The 20,738-nt window shown below is 34.5% G+C and overlaps 3 protein-coding genes across 7 annotated transcripts; all 3 read right to left on the reverse strand.

The window, feature by feature from the left end:
- Positions 1-261: 261 nt before the first annotated feature.
- On the reverse strand, positions 262-1,069 carry LOC115979354. The gene has a single exon (XM_031101373.1). It carries the CDS (start codon positions 900-902, stop codon positions 459-461), a length of 444 nt encoding a protein of 147 aa, XP_030957233.1. The 5' UTR covers positions 903-1,069; the 3' UTR covers positions 262-458.
- Positions 1,070-3,406: 2,337 nt separating this feature from the next.
- Positions 3,407-11,771, reverse strand: LOC115979359 (cell division protein FtsZ homolog 2-2, chloroplastic-like). Of its 5 annotated transcripts, none has more exons than XM_031101412.1 (8): positions 11,438-11,771; positions 10,037-10,733; positions 7,642-7,941; positions 6,718-6,808; positions 6,016-6,140; positions 4,732-4,824; positions 3,800-3,856; positions 3,407-3,693 (listed from the first exon to the last, which is right to left on the reverse strand). In XM_031101412.1, the coding sequence occupies exons 2-8, from the start codon at positions 10,649-10,651 to the stop codon at positions 3,574-3,576; spliced, it is 1,401 nt and encodes a 466-aa protein (XP_030957272.1). In that variant the 5' UTR covers positions 10,652-10,733; positions 11,438-11,771; the 3' UTR covers positions 3,407-3,573. The 5 variants fall into 5 exon arrangements, with proteins under 5 accessions (XP_030957272.1, XP_030957244.1, XP_030957256.1 ...); XM_031101384.1 differs by having other exon boundaries at positions 3,407-3,702; positions 11,438-11,769; XM_031101396.1 differs by lacking the exon at positions 11,438-11,771 and adding an exon at positions 11,375-11,396 and having other exon boundaries at positions 3,407-3,702.
- Positions 11,772-16,228: 4,457 nt separating this feature from the next.
- Positions 16,229-20,419, reverse strand: LOC115979393 (transmembrane 9 superfamily member 5). The gene is made up of 7 exons (XM_031101422.1): positions 20,043-20,419; positions 19,908-19,948; positions 18,775-19,363; positions 18,551-18,682; positions 17,882-18,038; positions 17,311-17,795; positions 16,229-16,500 (listed from the first exon to the last, which is right to left on the reverse strand). Exons 1-7 carry the CDS (start codon positions 20,210-20,212, stop codon positions 16,284-16,286), a joined length of 1,791 nt encoding a protein of 596 aa, XP_030957282.1. The 5' UTR covers positions 20,213-20,419; the 3' UTR covers positions 16,229-16,283.
- Between the last annotated feature and the right edge of the window lie 319 nt (positions 20,420-20,738).

Raw genomic sequence — 20,738 nt, forward strand, 5'->3', positions numbered from 1 at the left:
TTCTATTATATTTTTTAAAAATCTCATGTTATGAGTTAAGACTTAAGAGTGGGTGAGCATATATGTGCTCATTCCAATTCCCAGCTAGTTGGTTTGAAGTTTGAACAAATAATTTTTACACATAAAATCTTTAATCAAACAAATAACAATTTCTTCCTAGTTAATAATTAATACTTGCCAAAAGAAGAAAAACTCTATACTCAACAAAAAATATATATAATTACTTCAAACCAAAAAAAAAGGGTGCTATATTATATTTACTTGAACAAGAAAACATCACATAGTAGAATTTATTTAATATAATTCATCAAAAAAAGAAGGAAATTAATTTATGTTCACAGTATCACAGATATTGTTATTACAACAACTAGATCCTCTTGGGAGAGTCTCAATTTTCGGGTTAATATTTTATTTCTTAGATCTAAGTTCTAACATGAATCCGATCTGAAAGATAGAGTTCAACACCTACCCTCGATCCTCATTCGTTGAGAACTTCCTCGACCATCTTGTGAAATGAGTGATTCACGAGCTGACATGAGTCCACTGGGGGCTAACAAGTTGTCGAAAGAAGAATAATCGATCCAGTCCTTGAGCAAACCCTCTTGACCCCATGTATCGGGTATCAAAACCCTTCCAGCCACCTCTTCTCGATGCCTCTTCAGTCTCTCGCGTCCCGATTCTCTTTGCAATATTGCCTCAGGTTCAGCAATGGAATCTAGATTATGCTCCACAGGAGCCAAAGCCAAAGAAGAACCATGCAAAGCAATATAGTGAATAGTCTTGACTGAATTTTCAGGCCCCATAGTAGTGGTCTTGTTTGGTTCAGAGGAAAATGATGGAATCCGGCAACTGGGTTTCCTAGAAAATCGTTGAGCCATGCTCTTGGATTGTTGTTCTTCCATGAATGAGAGAATATGGATACCAAGGCAGCTTGGCTAGGCTAATAGGAGATATGTTTTGTATATAAAGACCAAGCTTGTTTGAGGGAATGAGTGTTGGGTTTATACTACACGTAGCGAATATAGGTTTGAATGGTATGTGAAATCTCTACGTCTCATGTTAGGTTTTGGTGTCAAATTTGTGTGGTAGTGAGGATGAGTGAGAGTTTTGGAGTATTTATGATCTCTAGGGTGAGGAGGACATGAATTTGGTGAAAGTTAGTGTAACTTTGACTTGCGGGTTTGGCCAATGAGGTTGTGTATTTTGATCGTGGTTCGTGGGGCATTGAGGTGGAGACAATGAGTCCCTTGGAATTGATTTATCATAGAAAAGACGTGGATGTGCTTTAGGGAAAAAATAAAAAGAGATACTTTTAAGTTCTGAGGTGATGATGTAATCTAAGTCAAGTACAACCACTCCTTGAAAATTTATCAGCCCGCCAAGAGACATATATTTACATTAAATTTTACCACTACTTCACATGCGGGTCTAGAAGTGATTAATGAAATGCCGTGGATATATTTACCGCTCATAATTATACAAGTTAACAAGTTATAAAATTGACGTGCAATTGGGTGAATTTATAGAATTGTTTATATAATTTATTTGTTCTTAATTTTTTTTTTTAATTTTAAGATTTGGATAGAATGTAAACAATTTCTATCAATTTAATTCAAAATTTTGGTTAAAATTTGTTAACTTTTACTATTGCACACATTTTGTTAAAATCATGTTTTGAAAACATAATTTCAAAAGAATATGTATGAGGTATGTGCAACAACGAGTGTGTGATAATCATTACTCTAAAATTTTATACTAATTGACCCATCTATTACACTTCCATGAATTTTGAATGATGAGTGGTAATAGGTAAGAATGTGCATTATACTTGACCGTTTTATTATAAATTTTTATTTTCTCTCTCTCTCACACACACTCACACAAACAAGGAGATGTCCACTAATTTCTATTCAAGTGATGCCACTGGGAATTACCGGTGAATAAAAACCAAGATTGAAAATCCTCCTAGCCAATCTTTGGAATCAAAGTAACACTGTTTTCTACGGTCTCATTTGTTTTCCAGTACTATTAAACTTGATCACATAAAGAGTATCAACAAAACAATTAAGCAAAATAATTTATACACTAATCATTATTATTAGTCCTAATTTATGAGCTTTTATGTGTTGGATCTTCTTCAATTAAGATATGGTAGCCATCTAGAAGGGTGAGATAAAAGAAGATTTTTTTTGCAAAAAGGATAGCTGAGATCTCCAGCTTGAGGGGAGGCATTAATTGTATGGGACAAAGCATCAATATACTCCATAGCCAACTCAGTCTCAAAGTGTTAGAAAATATAAGAAATTATAATTTGTTGTCGAATAGTTGTAGAGTGGTGAGTGACAAAAATTGGGGCACAAACCAATTTACTTTAACTTGGTAAAATTGATGGTGCTAAGGTTATGGTACATCATTCCTATGATATAATAAGCTTAGCTAGTGGGTACCCTCTATATACCTTATGTAAATTTATTAGGTAGAAATTCCACAAAATATAATACATTTTATACTCCAAATATAGAACCTATAGAAGGAAGTTTGGGAAAGACATCACACATTTTATACTCCAAAAATAGAACCTATAGAAGAAGTTTTGGAAAGACCTTACTTCTTAGCTGTAATGGCTAGTTTGGATTGAGAGTAAGGGAGGGGAAGGAGAATAGAGTAGCGTTGGCCGGAAATTGCTCCCCTTCCCTCATGAATTTACTATGCTCCTTCTCTCTCATGAATTTCCAGCCAACTCTATTTTACTCTCTTTCCCTCACCTTCAATCCAAACTGGCACTTAGAGAAAGCTGAAAAGTGAGTGTATTATACGCCTAAAAACGAGTTCCCAAATCACCATGCGTTCAATTGAGAATTCATAAATCATCTCCCTTCAATTCTCAAATATTATCAAACAGTTCATTTACTATTATATATGAAGTCTACACTAAAGTTCTTCATTGTATCTAAAGGGCTACTTCATTAATTGGGTTATATTTACTATCACACATTTATCTGACTTATTGCTCCCATTTTTTATTTTACTAAGATTTTTATTAAAATACCACAACAATTTGTGTTGAGTTGTGACTTGTGAAACTACATACCTTTTTGATAAATGAGTCTGATAATCATCCATGAGTTTTTCATACTATGTTTCTACTTCCAAATATATAATATATATGAATATTTTATAGATTATATGTTCGGCATGTATATCTAAGAGTTTTTCAAAATATTCGCAATCAAACATTGACAAAATTTACATTAGATGTAACTTGCAACATACACACATCACAACGACGCAAATATTAGAGCACTACCAATGAAATATGTGATATTAGATGCAAGCTGAATCTTGCAGCTAGCAAGAAAATGTTAGGTTCTTAGACTGAAGTTTTGAAAGAGGAACAAACAACGCAGCAATCAAAAAGCGCACTTTTTATTGATAAGGTGCAAGCTGAATATTGCAGCTAGCTAGCAACAAAATGTTAGGTTCTTAGACTAAATTTTTGAAAGAGGAGGAAAGACAAACCAAAAGAGAAGAATTAAGATGAAATTGATATATTTACATTACAAAATAATAATCTTAGACTTGCGGGTAGCGAGATCGCCCCTTCTTCTTTAAGAACTCAGGGATCTGCACTAAACTGCCTTCAGTGGAAGAGGGTCGTCTATTGATCCTAAAGGAACCATCACCACGTGCAAACTGAGGTTTCTACATTCACCCAGAACAAAGAGAGTGAAATTATGTAAAGATTTCTGGGTTCTAAAGATGGCATAGATTATTATAAAGAGAGAGAGAGAGCACCTACCCTCCCTTCACTTTCATCCTGGCGTTTGAATCCAGTGGCAATCAGAGTTATGCTGACCTATAAGCAAGAAAATATCCAAACCTAACCATTAGTCTCTCTGAATGCAATTCTAACCTCACTTAACAAACCTTACATTTACTAGAGCTTATCGTATGTAAAAAACAACAGAGACTATAGTCGCATAATTCATAGAATAATCCTTTTTGCAACAATACTCCAGAAGTAGTCTATAGGAATTGTAAGTCCTACCTTAAAAAGTAGTCTATTCCTGTGCCACAAACTGAAAATACAATTCTTGTCCTAAGTCCTACCTTAAAAAGTACTTTTTCCTTGAGACTTTTTATGATCAATATAGGAATGCTTGTTTCATGTCATGAACAATGTTTCCAGTGGCACTTTCTGAAGTCAAGCGGTGAAAAAGAAGTTAAACTGATAAAGCCACAAAAGCGATAATATGTGGTCAACTCTTGAAATATTACAAGTAAGAAGAAACAGTCAAACAGATGGTCAGGCCAACTGATCATGCTTTCACTAACAATAATGATAAGCAATTAAGCATCATATTATCAAACAATAAAAAGATATGATAATGCACTAGTATAACAGCAAAATATCCTGTTCTCATCTAACTGATGTTATACGCAATAGCATGACCACAACTATGGATCCTACTAAATTTATCAAGTTCCAGAAGATTCATGAAAATTGGATTTTTTTATATTAGTCATGTCAGCTTATAGCTTCATCCAAGGATGTCTAATTTTTCAATGGACCTGCTAGAAGTCCACCAACAAGTACATTCAGATTTCAGAACCAATGAAATGGTGACAATCTATATATATATATAGTTGTTAGAAATCTTTGAGTCTGAACTACAAGGATAATTATAAATAAAAATTCACTCCTAATATTTCCAACCCTTCCAAACTTACCTGGCCACTTAGTGATTGATCTATCACTGCTCCAAATATCAAGTTTGCACTGGGATCCACTAGGTCATATATAACCTCTGCTGCAGCATTCACCTGCAATTAACAAGTGACCCAAGGTCAAAGGTTTGACATAATATGAGTTAAAAAGCAAGTGTGATGCTAGCTAAAGCATATTGTAACCAGTATGACAAGAAGTAAAGTATCCACATCATTATATGCACCCAAAAAATTCAGTAACAGTAAAAATTTATTCTTATTGACCCAGCTCAAGGTAAAAGCCTTATTCTTCTCTCTCGCTAATTATTTACAGAAATAGTTCAAGAAATTCCATTAATTGACCTTACTCAAAACTCCATAAGAAAGTTAATGATATGAGGGGCCAGATATAGAGAAAAAAGAAGGAGGGGGTGTAACCTCATATTTAAGGTCAGTTGTTAGGAAAAGAAAATTCCTAATAGCTTTTTAGGTGACTTCATATTGAAGGGCAGGAGTTACACAACTAGCCTATATGTTACATGGACACTTCAAAGAAAGTGAACTACCCATGTTGGACATGACAGGAGTATGAACATGTCAGTCAGACATACTATTTTCAACATCTGTGACCATATAACAGAGAAGAATAAAGTCCTTACTACAAGTTACCTCAGATACTCTTAAAATATACTTTTTTTCATTTCATTTAAGTAGTGAGATCAATTCAAATTGAGCATACAAAATCAAGGTATAAATTTTTTTTACACAACTACATAAATGCATCATCTGGCCGAAGATATGGAAGGAAAAAGGATGAAGGACAAAAAATTATTTTGCTATACCCTGTGTACCAAGGTTTGGTATCAAACAAAATATGAACGCCTAGACACACAGCACCAATACTTAAATGTAAGCCCAATTAGGTCTGAGCCCTAATTTTTTCTTCCTGTTTTGTAATAACCCTAATTAGGGGGGTGTGTGTGTGTATGCAAGCAATAATTATATTGTGCATCCAATATATACATGATCTCTCTCACAACATGTGGGTCCCACAACCGTGTAGGCCTCACATGTAATGAGAAAGATGATGCATATGCTAGATGCACAAAATACCTTCGTGTGTGCATATTTGTGTGTTCATGTGAGAGAGAGTTCAGCTGCATGGGATAATGCCCAACATAACCAAAAATTCAGACACTCCCCCTCCCCCGGTTTCCAAAGGAAAACAACACACAAAAAAATAAAGAACCTCTGCAATGGATAGGTATGCAAATTCTTAAGTGACCACAACCCTAAAAGAAGGCCCACCTCAAATAAAGTTAAATCATTTCCACCAGTTATATTCCAAACAATTCCAGTAGCTCTTTCTATTCCGATATCTAACAAAGGTGACTGGATGGCATTCAATGCAGCATCTCTTGCCCTGGTCTTCCCTGCAGTCAACAACAATTGATAGATTCATAACACCGAGCATGCAGACACTGGGACTAAGGTCAGTTTGTCAGCTACAGGTCAGAATGATATAACAAAAAAAGCCTAAAACATAAGCAAAATGTAAAAGAAGTGGCAGGCATCATGAGAAAAGCTCATGAAACAATAAAAGGAGGAGAAAGAAAAAGAACAACCCACATGCAGTAACTCAGTTCTTTTTTTCCATAATAAGTACAAAACGTTGTACAATACTTGTCCCTTTTCTTTTGTTACAATTTACCATAACTTGTCACAAAACCAAAATTTTTGTACTTGTAGGTCGTTCTTTTCCTTTACTCTTTGTTGATTGCTTTTAGTTTGGTTGTTCCTCCTTTATGATTGTATGGTAACTTAGTTTGTGAGCTTTTCTTCAACATGCCTGCATCCTTCATTATATAATATTATAATGCTTAATGTTCTCATTCTAATAACTTAAACAACTTAAATAGTCTTTTCTTTTCTCTTTCCTTATAAGATATTAAAATCTCTTTTCCTAGTAGTCATGCTAGACCAAGTGAAAACTGAAAATTTTAAACTTACCAGTTGCAGTACCTATCCCCATTAAAGAAGAACCAGCATCTTTCATAATAGCCCGCACATCGGCAAAATCAACATTGACCAGACCTGGAACCTGCAATTGAGGTAACCAACCACCATCAAGACAAAAATAAAATAATTCACATATTCAAAAAATATATATATTTGGCTAAAATGCAAAACTGACCCTCTAACTTTCTTCAGATTTCATTTCAGTCCTCTAACTTTATTTTCGTTCATTTCGGTCTTCTAAGTTTCAGATTTATTCAATTAAGGCATTTCCGTTAACTTTTGTTAAAATTTTTTGAAAAAAAAAATCTCTTAAATATTTTTCAATCATTAATTGAATTTTTTTAATTTAAAAAATTTGAAGAAAAATTTATAAAATTGAAAAATTAACCATAACATATAACAAAAGTTGATGGAAAAGCCTTAATTGAATAAAATTGAAAGTTAGAGGATTGAAATGAACAAAAGCAAAGTTAGAGAACTGAAATGAAATCTGAAGAAATTTAGAGGGTCAGTTTTGCATTTTACTTTATATATTTTTTAGAATCACATATTCAAAATATGACCAAAGAAGGAACTGATGTTACAAAACCTCTAAAGCCAAAAGAGCAGTCAATAGAAGGTAATTTGAATTTGAATGATTGAGGCAAACAAAACATTTTAATTTGAATGATTGATCATGGGCCAGGGGTGGCATTGGACCCCCCTAGCTCTGCCATTGCGTGCATCCAATGGATTTTAAACCCACAACCAAATCTCTATCTTGCTTTTTACAACAAGCCATGAATATTGAACAATTTGAAGCCAGTTCAAATTCTACCTCTTAAGAAATCCTAATATAGATCTTTGTAAAAGTTACATGTTACTAGGAAGCCAAAGATAAAAGTTAATGTAACAATTTCATTTTACATTCCATACCGTTATGATATCAGAGATGCCACGAACACCCTGCCGAAGTATGTCATCAGCCAAATTGAATGCCTCTGTTACTGGGGTTGACTGTGAAACTGCAGTCAACAACTTGTCATTAGGAATAACAATCAATGTGTCAACATTGTTTCTTAAAGCTGCAATTCCTTCCTGAGCTTGAACTGCCCGCCTTCGCCCCTCAAAAGAGAATGGAGTCGTGACAATACCAACAGTCAAGATACCCATGGACTTTGCAATTCCTGCAACTACTGGAGCCCCACCAGTTCCAGTTCCTCCTCCCATTCCAGCCTACAGATTTTATTCATAATTAAAAAAAGTGTACCAAAACCAAACAACAGAAGTAACAGGACTAGGCTGCCATCAGGGAATGCAAAGCATTAATGTCAAGACTTAAAGAGTATTAGATAAAGAAAGTAGCAGAGTCCTTAATCCTTTTCCTAAATCTACTTTTGCTTCGTTATGAAAGGCACAATGTCATTATCTAATGCGATGGTAAAAGTCTTGGGCTTCCGAGTGCAAGTGTGTAGGTTTGAGTCTAGTGAATGCTGAATTTAGGTCCAAACCAAAGCCATCCTTCTCATGACCCCAATAAAGTGAGACCATTACTAGGTAATGACCCTTTTGATTGAAGGCACAATGCTCTCCTTTATTGATTCTCCAAACTGCTGCATTGTTTTAGTTATGGTACAACCAGCCTTTTTTCTTTTTAGTTTTCCACCAAAATTAGCCCATTGACCTTTTCCACCCCAAGCCATCATCCTAACATTCCAAAATCCTTACAATAGCCACTGCCCAGAACTTCCAGCAGTGTGTTCTCATATTTTTTTACTCTGTACCCTACAAGGGAAAATCAGGAAGAGTTCAAGCATCCAATTAGACGGTAGGAATCCCCTTCTCTTATAATAGTTAAGTGACGCATCCACGGAAGATTAATTTGTTATTACTTTGCAAATTTGTCTATTTAAGACTTATTTTATAGGACCCACCTATGAAGTCTAATTGAAGTAAAATTTGTGGTTTTAAAGGTCTATAATTCTATGTGTCCTAGGGTTAAAATAGTTTTTAATTTGAGTTTTAACTTTTTATTTAACAAGGTAAGGTCAATTTTGCATTAGGGGCAAAATAGTAATTTCAGCAATCACTGCAAATTAAGGGTATTTTAGTTATTAGCTGTACCTATAATTTTCTAGGAGATTTTAGGATTTTGAAGAACACATGAAGGTCAACATGCCTGAATGCTCAAAACACCTAAAACCCTAAAATCTCCTAGAAAATTATAGGTACAACTAAGAACCCCTCAGCACCATTAATTTCTCTCTTATCCTTCTTCCTCAAGCACTTCCTCTTACCTATCAAAACCCTAAAATCTCATGAACTTTCTTTATCAAATAGCCAAAAATATGTCACATTTTCTATGCCCAATTCATCATTGATTAGCACTCATTTTCCTTATGGTACATCCTCAAGCAAGCATTCCATCTAATAACTAATAAGTAACCTATTAAACTAATTAAAGTGAAGGCTGCATTAGAAAATAGTAGACTCCATAAAAGATAAGCGGCCATCATGCTCAGGATAGCACACATCCTGGGGACAGATCCTGCTATTTTCCAAAAAAACAGCCAGAGAGGAAGGCAGTGCACAAGATAGGAAAGGCAAATATCCATTCCCAGCATAGCCCTAATGTCCAACCAAGACACCCCAGGAACACTGCCACCTGAATGACGAGGGCAGGTCCGCAGGTGTAATCCAACTGCAAACAGCAAAGAAGTGATGAGCCCTTAAGATGGGTTCCTGGACCATTCTCCTGACTCAGACAGACATCACATGTTCAGGGCACAAACATTAAGCATACACACGCTCATTATATACATTTTGGCATTCCTACATCCCACCAGTTCTTATGAAGTAAGATCTTTCCTCCTCAAGCAGGTCACAATAAATAGGATATATAATTGGACGTTGCTTAACAGATATCCCACTAAACTTCTACATCTTCAGGCCCCGGATAATTCTCTAACGTTTTATGGGAATTTCTAAAGCAATATCTAGTTTTGAAAGTTTTTATTGATGATTTGTGAGAAGTGCTATGTTTCAACTTTCACCACTAGAGGGGCCTTGACTAAGAAAGGAAACAATCATACAACCAGTCTCCTTTTCCCCCAAAATTTCACCCACAAAAAAATTATGCAAATTTTCAAATAACGTGGTCACATCCAAACCTCAATTAAAAATCTTTTTTTTCTGCTGAGCAACTATTCTTTTTTCAAACAGAGAGAAGCAATAAATAAATAAATTAAATTAAATTAAATCCTCTTCCTGGATCTACCTTTATATAGTGAAAATTTCTAACAAAAGATTTCGAAATAGAATGTGTACATACCGTTACAAAGACCATGTCTGCACCGTGAAGTGATTCCTCTATTGCTGCTTTGCTTTCATTTGCAGCACTCATGCCTATATCTGGGTTTCCACCAGCGCCAAGACCCCTAGTAAGTTCCTGACCAATTTGTAAGCGGTTCTCTGGGGAAACTGGGGACATTTTAATCGCTTGAACATCTGTGTTAACAATCCAAAACTCCACACCCTTCATTGAACTCTCTAACATTCGATTAACAGCATTAGAACCACCACCCCCAACACCAACAACTTTGATATTGGCTTCATTGTAGTTACTTGGAATGAAAGATTCTCTTAAGCTCTCCTTGACATTTTCATCGCCTCTGAGCACTGAGACCTCAGGATGTAGATCCAAAAAAGTGTCTCTCCTCTGGTTTGGGCTAATGTTGTGAGAATTAACGGAGCACTTAAACCGAGAGAATTCCACTGCATTCTTTTGGCAAGTTCCCCACAAACTACTCTTCCTGTCAACAGTCTTCAGGGTACTAGCCATGCACATTTGAGATTCCTTTAGAATTCTCCCCCTTGGGGAGGCTAGTATTCCAACTGAAACTCGCGTGCTAGATGGCATAGAACAGGGCGACATGCAAGTTGCCATATTAGAGGAGTGTAAAATCTAATTCTTGAAAATTAGAATTCAGGACTGAAGTGCCTTTGCCAATCACTCATCATTCCCAAACCTGGTCATCACAAAACAAAAAATCAGAACATACAAAGAATATACTCGAAGTTCAGTAGCCTGAAGTTTTCATTCTTAACTTGAAAACAATTCTACATGGCTCAAGAAAAGGAGCAACGCTCTATACATCAATCAAAAAGCACTTCCAGAAATTATTGCAAAAGTCATTCTAAAAACTTAGTAAGAGACCTTTCAGAAATTGCTCCCTTAAACCAAACTAAGAAAAGCTCACTCAAAAAAAAAGTTCACAACAGCTCATCAAAGAAGGAAGGGAACAAGTTAACTAATGCAAAAGCAAAATTATACCCACATGCAACAATCATATATACAAAAAGGAATTTGGGGTCAGCTATGGATGCTCAAATGACTAGTCAGAGTTGGCCACACATATTCTTTCTTTCCTGCCATTTGTCATACTACTTTAATTGATAAGCAAAAAAATACAAATACATAAAATGTAATTAAAATAAAAAATAACACAAAGGGTTAAACCCAGACTAGACCAAAAACCCACAACAATAATGACCCCAAAACCAATGAATAATGTATCAAATTGTAATGCAAAAGAGAAAATGGCAAATGGGTATGAGAAAAAACCCAATGCTAAACCAGAACCCAGAAACAGAATGACCCTTAAATCACCAAGTGAAGCATCAAAACGGTACAACATAGGGACAACAACAACTGGTTATGAAAGTAGCATACCTTTTGGTCTGATATAATAACTCAAGGAAACAACAGCTACAGGGATAACTCCAAGAAAATTAGAAGCCACTGAGAGCTTAAAGCTGTACAGAGGAGAGTGTAGTATGTGACAAATTTAGGTGGGAGAGAGAGAGAGAGAGCGAGAGAGAGAGACTTTTGTTGTTGTGGGCTCCAAATTTTTGGCTTGAAGGAAGGAGGGGACATGGCTTTGGTTGCTTATCAGTTATTAGTGAAATGTGATTGGCTAAACTGAGATTAAATTGGCTTTAAACACATGGATTTGTTTCTCATTTCACTGTTCACTGATAAACATAGTTGAATTTGGATAATAAACTGAAGATGGAAACAGTGATTATTGTTGTTAAGGATGGTTGGTCGGTCTCGAATAGGACTTAACAAGTTTCAGATGAAAAAATTTGGCATAATCTACTTGAGTGAGTTTTTTGTATAACTAACTGTGCTGAAAATTTGAGGATGCGGTAACTAACTTGCGTCGGTTTCTGTGTTTTGTTTTTGTTTTTGTTTTTGTTTTATCCCCTGTATTATTCATGGTGGATTTTTTTAAAAATACGAACACAATTTTATTCATTTATTTATTTAAATTTAAATTATATATATAATTAAGAAATTAAAGAATCTAATGGTTATATTGGTAGATTGTGTATTTTAAAATTTAGGTGGAACTTCATTGGGTTGAAATAAAACTTTTAAATTGAATGCTATTAGTACTTTAATTGATATATTATGAAATTGAATATGTGTAGAATGTATTTATTTTATCATTTTTGTTATTTATGTGCTTACAAAATATAAATTTATGTTAAAATATATTGGGTTATATTTCTTAAATGGGTTGAAATGGTTTGTATCCTTGTTAGCCCCATATAACATTTTTTTTGGGTTAAATAATTCGATAGTTACAATTAGGAGAAGTAAGATTTGAATCTTGCACGTTTCTATTGGGAATACAGAGAAATGTCAATTGAGGTACAAATCTTTTGACTAATACAATATGCTTATTAAGCGAGTTGAAATTGGTCATGTTTGTGTCAACCTAATATGAAATATCTATTAAGTGTCATATGTAGGTTGTGACATCCAACCCACTTAATAAACGAGTTGTTTCAAGGTTGAGGGGTTTGACACAATTATTAAATGAGTTGAGATAGGCTTAATCCAAGCAATAAAACCCCTACTTTGACACAACTCGTCAACATGGATAGCCGTCCAAGTCTTTAAAAATTGTTTATGCATATGATCTATTCAAATTCAATGGTTTCTTCTATTTGTAAATTGTTCATCTAGATCATTGTTGTTTTTATTGTAACACAAAATTACTTATTTACCGACTTTTTAATTTGCTTTTATGTAAATAATTTGGCATTCTATCCATATGAAAATGGAAAGAAATCAAAGAATATATTATTTTCATGATTTATTTGTGATTATTTCCATAATTGTATCTCTATGATTTATCTGTGATTATTTCCATAATTGTATCTCTTAATTTATATGAGATTATCTTGGAAAGAATTTATGAAGTTTCAAAATGGTTTAAAATTAATTTTCTAAAAAAATTTGACCCTTTTTTCTTAATAATTTTAATTTTTTGAGTTATTTCTAATAATTGTTTTTTTTTTTTTTGATATAAGATAAAATTTCTATTCTAACATAATCTAAGTGTATATATGTGTGAAGCTCCCTCTTGGAAACTTGAACCCCGGCCTTTGACCTTCTTAATATTTCATTTTTTGATTTATTTCCTTAATAAGCTAAACTCAATCTTTTATATGGCTTATCATGTATATATATTTTTGAATGTTAATTCCATAAATTTATATATTAGTAGTTTAAGAATTTGATCAGTACCCATACCTACTTGTTGTAAGAATTAAATTATATAAAATAAAAAGATTCAAAATTATTAACATTTTATCATAGTCTATAGAATCTATTCTGTATAAATAAAGTTGGATGTTACTATGTTAGAACTTTAGAAGCCTTCACTGTATGAAGTGGCTATACTCTCATTATGCCTAGTCTAAATTTCATTAACCACTATGGTAAAATTTTCCCTATAATTTGTTGTGGTTTCAAATTAAACCCTTAGTTTTAAATTTTAATTAAGATGATAAACATTTTAATTTACGCCTTCAATGAGTCAATGTAATCCAACCAAAAAAAAAAAAAAAAAAACATAAATTATGAGTAAAACTAATATATATATATATAAAATACTCCATATGGAAGTATATGAGGCTTTGGTGAATTATCAATCATTTAGTTATTGTCACCAAAATTTTGAAAATAAAATTTATATTATATAAATTCATGTTATATTCAAATTATATCATATCATATACTTACTAGTTACTATATAATAAATAAATAAATTCTTTTCAAAAAAAATTTCTAATTGTATCAAGTAGATACTCTCTGAGCAAAGGTTGAGAGAAAATATATATAATTATATATAATACACATTGAATAATGTCACCTAAGAAGGATACATTTTTAACCTTTATTTAACAATGTATATTTATAAGAGGATGCTATAACATACCAAGGAAACCAAATAATTTCCACACCGGAGACCCATTTTTTATTCAGAAAAAAAAAAAAAATGCACCAAATAATTTCCCTCTTGGATTTTTGTACTGAATATTCTCTATACAAAATGAGATTCCCTTCACAATTGGTCCTAATATCCGGTCCAGAGCGTATGAAGCAAACTAAGGATATGTCCCCTTCTCTCACTCAACGTATTTGTCAAGAAAGATGCAATGACCAAATTACAATTCTTAAGGAATCATCCAACGTATGCTTAATTTTTATCCATCTTTTTTCATAGGAATTTTCATCCATCTTGTGCTTGTGTTTGTGTGCGTGTGTGTTTTTTTTTAATCTTAATTTTCCTTTGTCTTAAAATTTTTTTATTCATAAGTTAAGATTTTGAATTTAAGGGAAAAACTACATTATAATTAAAATAATGTTAAGTATAATATTTACAATTATTGATGGGTATATAAAAAAATATTGAAATAAAAATACTTGAAAAATTAGTAGGTTATTACTATTATACCATTTGGGTATCTCATAATTTCTGGTAACTTATTTGTATAGTGTTTAAAGATATAGTTGTTTGTAACTTTTTATGTTGAATGTGTAACAAAAAGTTAAAAACTAGTTTTTTTTTTTTTTTTTTAATTATAAATTATTTGTTAATTAAAAAAAAAAAAAAACACTGAGGAAGCAAAAAATATAATACCACTTAAAGCAACACAACTTCATTTCACACTTTCTTAGGCTGTGTTTGTTTTAGCTTCAAATCACTTCCGGAAATACTTTTCCGTAAATGCGGGTGTTTGGGTGCGCAAGGAAAATTGGGTCAAACGGAAAATCATTTTCGTTGACCGTAAAATATGCCCTCTGACCCTGTAAAACCATTTTCATTTGTATTTTACCGTCAAATGAATTCCGCCCCAGGAAAATAGAAGAGAGAGAGAGAAACAGCAAGGAGATCACACTAGAAGCACAGTCTCGTCGCACCCAGCACCGGCGAGATCGCACCGCCTGAATCACCGGCAAGATCGCACCCAAGCTCGATCCACCCAAGCCTGATCGTCTCCACCCAAGCCCGATCTCGTCCTTGACCCACCCAAGACCGAGCTTGTTCTCGACACACCGGTGAAGCCTAGATCGTCGTCCTCAACCCACAGCCCCGCCGTCGTGCATGCAACCACAATTTGGGTTAGATCGTCTTCTCACGATCTTGTCGCCACCACCCATGACCGATCTTGTCATTTTTTCTCTTGATCTTGTCGTCACCGCCACCGCCTCTAGATCGACCCACCCATGATCGATCGCCTCTATCTCTTTCTCGATCTGCCTCTCTTTTTTCCTCAATCACTCACTCTTTCTTCCTCCCTCTCTCACTTTGACCGAGGATATAGTGTTTGATGAATGGTTTTTTGTTTTGAGTTTTGTTTTTTTAAGTTTATATATTGAAATTTTCTATTATAAAATTTGTTTGAGAGCTGAGAAAATGTGAAAAACTTGTAAAAAATAAGCATTTTCAGAATGAAATCAAACACCTGAAAATATTTTCCAAAATAATTTTCATAATACAACCAAACATTTGAAAATATTTTTCTTTCCCGAAAATAGCATTTCCGGAAAATATTTTACATTGAACCAAACACAGCCTTAGTTTCTTTTGGTGATTTTGTTTTTGGAAAGTTACATGCAGACCCATTAGGTCAGGTCAATCTAACTCATCACCTTCCTCTTACAATGGGAGGAAGTGCCATTTGGGGAATTGTTCATTAGCCCCTTTTGATGAAAAATAAAGGCACAGAAATAAAAGGCTCCCCTGAATCTTACTACCTTTGGGATTAAATGAGTCCCACCAGTGTGCTACTCCAGATACAGAACTGAAACCTAGTTTTCACAATCATAACTTGCTCATGACGCATATATGTTGCTTCACAATGTTGTTTATATGCCCATAAATGTGTTCTTAAGTGCATAAAAACATGCTGCATGATTATCAATGAACCTTATTACATGTAGGTATACAATGATGGCCACATGTTTTGTCATATTTTTCATCTCTCCAATTAGAAGGAATTCATAGGTGTTACAATCTTAATTGACAGTTTTTGTGCCCTCTCTCAACTTTGTTTCATCTATATCTAGGTATACAATGCTGGTCTCTCTCTCTCTGCCTGCATGTGCCTGTGCTGGTGCATGCATATGTGTGTGTGTGTGTGCGCGTTGCAGGGGGTAGTATTGAGAGAAACACAGACCATTAAATTCATAATATTGCTGGAATTCATGAACAGATTCATTCGCTTTTAACAGCGTGGTATATATGGCGAACAAACATTAAGGAAGCATGAAAACTGATTGTACCGAGAATGAGGAAGAATGCATAGCACATGCAAGCATTATATCCTATAAAGAAGGATAGTTGTATGAAACTGTTCATGTTTGACCTGGCATAGAAGTAGATGCAATAGCCGAACATAAAAATGGCTGTTGAGCCCCCACACAACACCGATCTGCATCAAACAGACAATACACATAATCAATACATGGTCAAGTAAAGTGAAAATAAAGGAAAAAAAAATTGCAACTCTTTTCTTTGATAAGGGAAGGTATAAGACTACACATATAGATAAAACCTAATCCGAGCTTCTTAAAATTGTATACAGTTTTTTTTAATTTTAGTTGCAATGGGGATAAAGGGTAAGTCTAAGATTTCAAACACATCATCAAAGTGTTGGACTGCTGATGAGAAAGAGCCAGCATGAAGCAATAGAAAAACATCCCTTCAGATTTAAATTTAAACCCCTTAATATTACAGAAGGATACCAAAAATATAATTTATAGTAAACTGGACAGAGGCTTGTGCTTCATTTTAAAAAAAAATGAAGCATTTGATGGCAACCGACAAATATGATATAGCCAGGTTCATTGTCATTTTCCCACATCTAACATTCAAAAATTGGCTAATGTTCAAAATTTGGACAAAATACTGATATCTACCTAAATAAATGTGTAGAAAAATCCATTGTTATTTAAGTTTGATTAACCTCTTTGTCCCTAAAAATATTAGACCCATTTTTCTAAAAGTAACAGAATTAGACCTTTTTTCTGATGAATTTTTACCCCATTTTAATAATCTCCATTTATTAATTTTAGGTTCACATATCCTTATAGTTTTTGAATATTCAAGATCTTCCCATGCACGAAACATACGAATGAAATAAGTTAAGAGCATCTCAAAATGAATAAGTAAACTTAAAATGAAAAAAATTCATAGATAGAAGTGCCTATTTGTTGTGTATTGCATGTGCAAGAGAACATACCTCCACCACCATGCATGGTCTTCCACAGAAAGCTGAATATATGTTAAACCAACGCTAATCATTGCAGTTAGAATGACAAGGATGACAAAGGTGATGAATAATATGCCAGGAAGAGTACATATTTTGTAGCCCCACATGCTTGCATACAAGTGGTGTAACTCAAGGACAATTGCACTAAAGGATAAAAGACCAGCAATAAACATTTGACAAGGTGTTTTCCGGTACCAAGCTAATGGTGGAATCTCTCTTGGGTATCGTTTTGTAGCACAGGGTGCCTCAAATTCAGACCTATGACGGTATCCAAAAACCCCACCAAAGGCAAGCAATGGAATACCAACACATGGACATACAAGAAGAATCACTGTAATGGTGCCAAATGGAAGTGCAGCTGTGGCCCCTAAACCTGTGGCAACTATATTAAGAATGAGCACTGTCACAAGCAACGGGCCCAGGTACAGAATCCCAGCGAGACGAACACTCCATTCCTGGAAATTGCATTATTTGTGTCACAAGGATAACAAGTTAAAACACCAGTCATTAAAATATATGAAGAATTACATAAATCACCTACCCATCCATTCTCAGCAAACTGATTGTGGAAAGAAGAAGCAGTGTACCCTGCAATCACAGATGTAATTGTATATATCCAAACAAGAGATGCAAGCAGTGCTCCACGATTGTATGGATAGAGGACACCAAGAAATGCTAGGCCAAATAAGATGAAAACCCTGAATGGAAAATGCACATATAATTTGAAAGAAATGTTATATGTTTATACCCTCAAGTCAAGATATTGAAAAATTTATTAGTCTGAGTCACATAAGTGGCCTCTGCAAATTTATGACTGTATGTTAATTGTTAAGTGCTGAAGCACCACCTTTGTGTCCCTATCACAATCTGCTAATATATGTCCTAGCCTGTAACACCATCCAATATCATACTAGTTCAGAAACCAGGGGCAACATTGCAATAATTTTTAAAATTTGCTTCTTTGGTTACATATAACTATGTGTGTGTGTATTTTGGTTGGTAAGTGGCACATGCACCCATGTTGTTTGAATGCACTAGAGTCATTTGAGCTAAAGCTCATTGGCAGAATATATATATATATATATATATATATATGCTGAAATGCAAATTACATTCTTTATGTGTTGGGTCTATTTTGATTTTGGTTCTTGAAACTATAGCTTTGAAATGTGAATACAAAGAGTAAAGAAAAAGTTCAAAAGTGTCTTACAGAGTCAGCAGCTGGGTACCAGTGCCCAAGACAGCACAAAACAAGGACAAGTTTGGAGGAGGTCTAAATACATCACCATGAATGTATTTCCAACCAACCTCCTTATCTTCTTCTTCATCCCCATCAGCACATCTGCAAGACATATGGAAGAGATTAGACCGACAAAGTAAAATAACCAGCTTAATTACTACCCTCAAACAGAGAAAAATAAATAGTGAAATTACTTCCTCATATCATTCTTGAGACGCCGCATAAAAAGCAAGGTAAGCAATCCCATCAAGAGTACAATAATTACAACTGAATTAATGAACGAGAACCAATGGATTTGCTGGCGGATTGGCACTAATGAAGCCCTCGAATATTTTCCCATCCTGTCCTTGAATTTAGTTGAGCTCTCATTCCAGATAACCGAATAAGTGAAAGTAACATCAATTTCAACATCTTCAGTTATATCCACGACATGATTTGGATCGCTAAAAGCACGTACTTCTATGACCTGGTCCCCATTGTAAAGAACATCAAACTGAACATGTTTGAAGAGATAGTACTTGGGACCCTTCTCACCAAGTATTCCACTCTCCTGTTCAACTTTCCCAACGAACCCCCACAATGGAAGATCATCATAATACATCTGGAAGTAAAAATCATCAATGACAGCACCCCTGAACTCTGCAACTTCAGCAACTTTAAACTTCTTTTGGCACAGGGTCTCCCTGGTTTTGTCCACCCGAAATTTTAACTCGTATAAAGCATTGGTTAAGCGATCACCATTCAAAACTTCCCCAAAGGATTCCTTCTTCAGAACTAACGGATCTGCAAATTGCAAATTAAAACCAACAGTCCTACATGCACATGTGAATTTAAATCAAACTGATTCATAGAAAAATATGATTGGGTATTGGATATAGCTAAGAAAGAAAAATCATAAATACTCGCCATCGAGCTATAGCTCAACTGGCACTTCCTTCTCCTATAATAATTAGTTCGAGAGTGAGGTCATGGGTTTAAGACCCACTAGGTTCATGTGTAATCACAAATACTAACACCAGTTGAATATTTTCTGATAAGCAGTGCACTTTAATGTTGTTATAAACTGATGTGGCTATATGCAGTGCTGTCAAATGTAACGCGCAAATTGTAGTATTTGCGCAAAAAAAATCATGGGGTTGTGGCCATATGATACACTTTAGATTACAACCTAGTGAACACTAAAAAAAAAAAAAAATCAGTATTTGACAATGCAGCTCAACCATGTAGTACCTTATTGGTTTTATTAAATTCAACATTCAGTTCAAAAAAATAGTACAGTTGAATGTGTAGAAAAGAAATATATGTAAAATTTAAGAAATGGGCAAACCTGGTCGGCAAAATGGCAAGTCATAATAGTAGTAGGTCTCACTGTGAGCGATGACAGAAATCACAAAATTAACAACAAAATATATATATTAAGAGATGATGATGATGAAGAAGAAGAAGTGGAGGATTAGATTACCTGGGATTGTTGAGGGGTCCGACTTTGTTGACGAAAAAGGGGACGGGATCTCCTACATTGTAGCGATGGTTGTTCGGATTTGCTGTGGCCGAATGGACTATGAAGCTTAGGGCTGACAAGACCACTGTGAGGACAATGATTTCCGAGGTTTTACACATAATAATAATCATAGATGAAGACAGAAGCTAGAGAGAGAGAGATTCGAAATTCCGATCTTCAATCTGGGAAAGTTGGAGGTCAGGTGAGGCAAGACTAGTAGACAACCTTGTTTTTGACTTCTTTACTCTCTTCTGTTGTTCAATGTCTAAACGACCCCGTTTCCTGAGATTTCCAGATTTGTTTAATTCAAACGACTTTATTACGGAAACTTATTAGGCATTCCAATCGGTGCTCTCTTCTTTTACATCTAATCTATGTGAACCCATCATGAGTTTAATTAATGTGATCCACTAAAATGTGAGGGGACTCATGGGAGGAAGCACAACGGCATTGTACTCTAAAAATACCTAAAATTTACTCATTTATTAGATTAGTTTTATAGAATAACTAAGCCTTATTCCACAACTTGGTGTGTAACCATGGTGGTACTGTCTTAATACATCTCTCTTAATTAGAGGTCCCTTTACTATTTCTATTTTCATGGGATGTTGTATACCACCATTATATAAAATAGGGAAATGCTAACGAGTGTTTTTA

Source organism: Quercus lobata, chromosome 1 (genome assembly GCF_001633185.2).
Source record: "Quercus lobata isolate SW786 chromosome 1, ValleyOak3.0 Primary Assembly, whole genome shotgun sequence".
In the NCBI taxonomy this organism is placed as follows: Eukaryota; Viridiplantae; Streptophyta; class Magnoliopsida; order Fagales; family Fagaceae; genus Quercus; species Quercus lobata.

Coding starts and splice junctions, on each gene's coding strand:
- LOC115979354 (XM_031101373.1), bottom strand. CDS start 902: ATGGAAGAACAACAATCCAAGAGCATGGCTCAACGATTTTCTAGGAAA.
- LOC115979359 (XM_031101384.1), bottom strand. CDS start 10,651: ATGGCAACTTGCATGTCGCCCTGTTCTATGCCATCTAGCACGCGAGTT. Junction 7,942..10,036: donor CAGACATGGTCTTTGTAACG/GTATGTACACAT, acceptor TAAAATCTGTAG/GCTGGAATGGGAGGAGGAAC. Junction 3,857..4,731: donor ATCAATCACTAAGTGGCCAG/GTAAGTTTGGAA, acceptor TCTTGCTTATAG/GTCAGCATAACTCTGATTGC.
- LOC115979393 (XM_031101422.1), bottom strand. CDS start 20,212: ATGATTATTATTATGTGTAAAACCTCGGAAATCATTGTCCTCACAGTG. Junction 18,683..18,774: donor CTCAAGAATGATATGAGGAA/GTAATTTCACTA, acceptor TATGTCTTGCAG/ATGTGCTGATGGGGATGAAG. Junction 16,501..17,310: donor GACCATGCATGGTGGTGGAG/GTATGTTCTCTT, acceptor TGTTTGATGCAG/ATCGGTGTTGTGTGGGGGCT.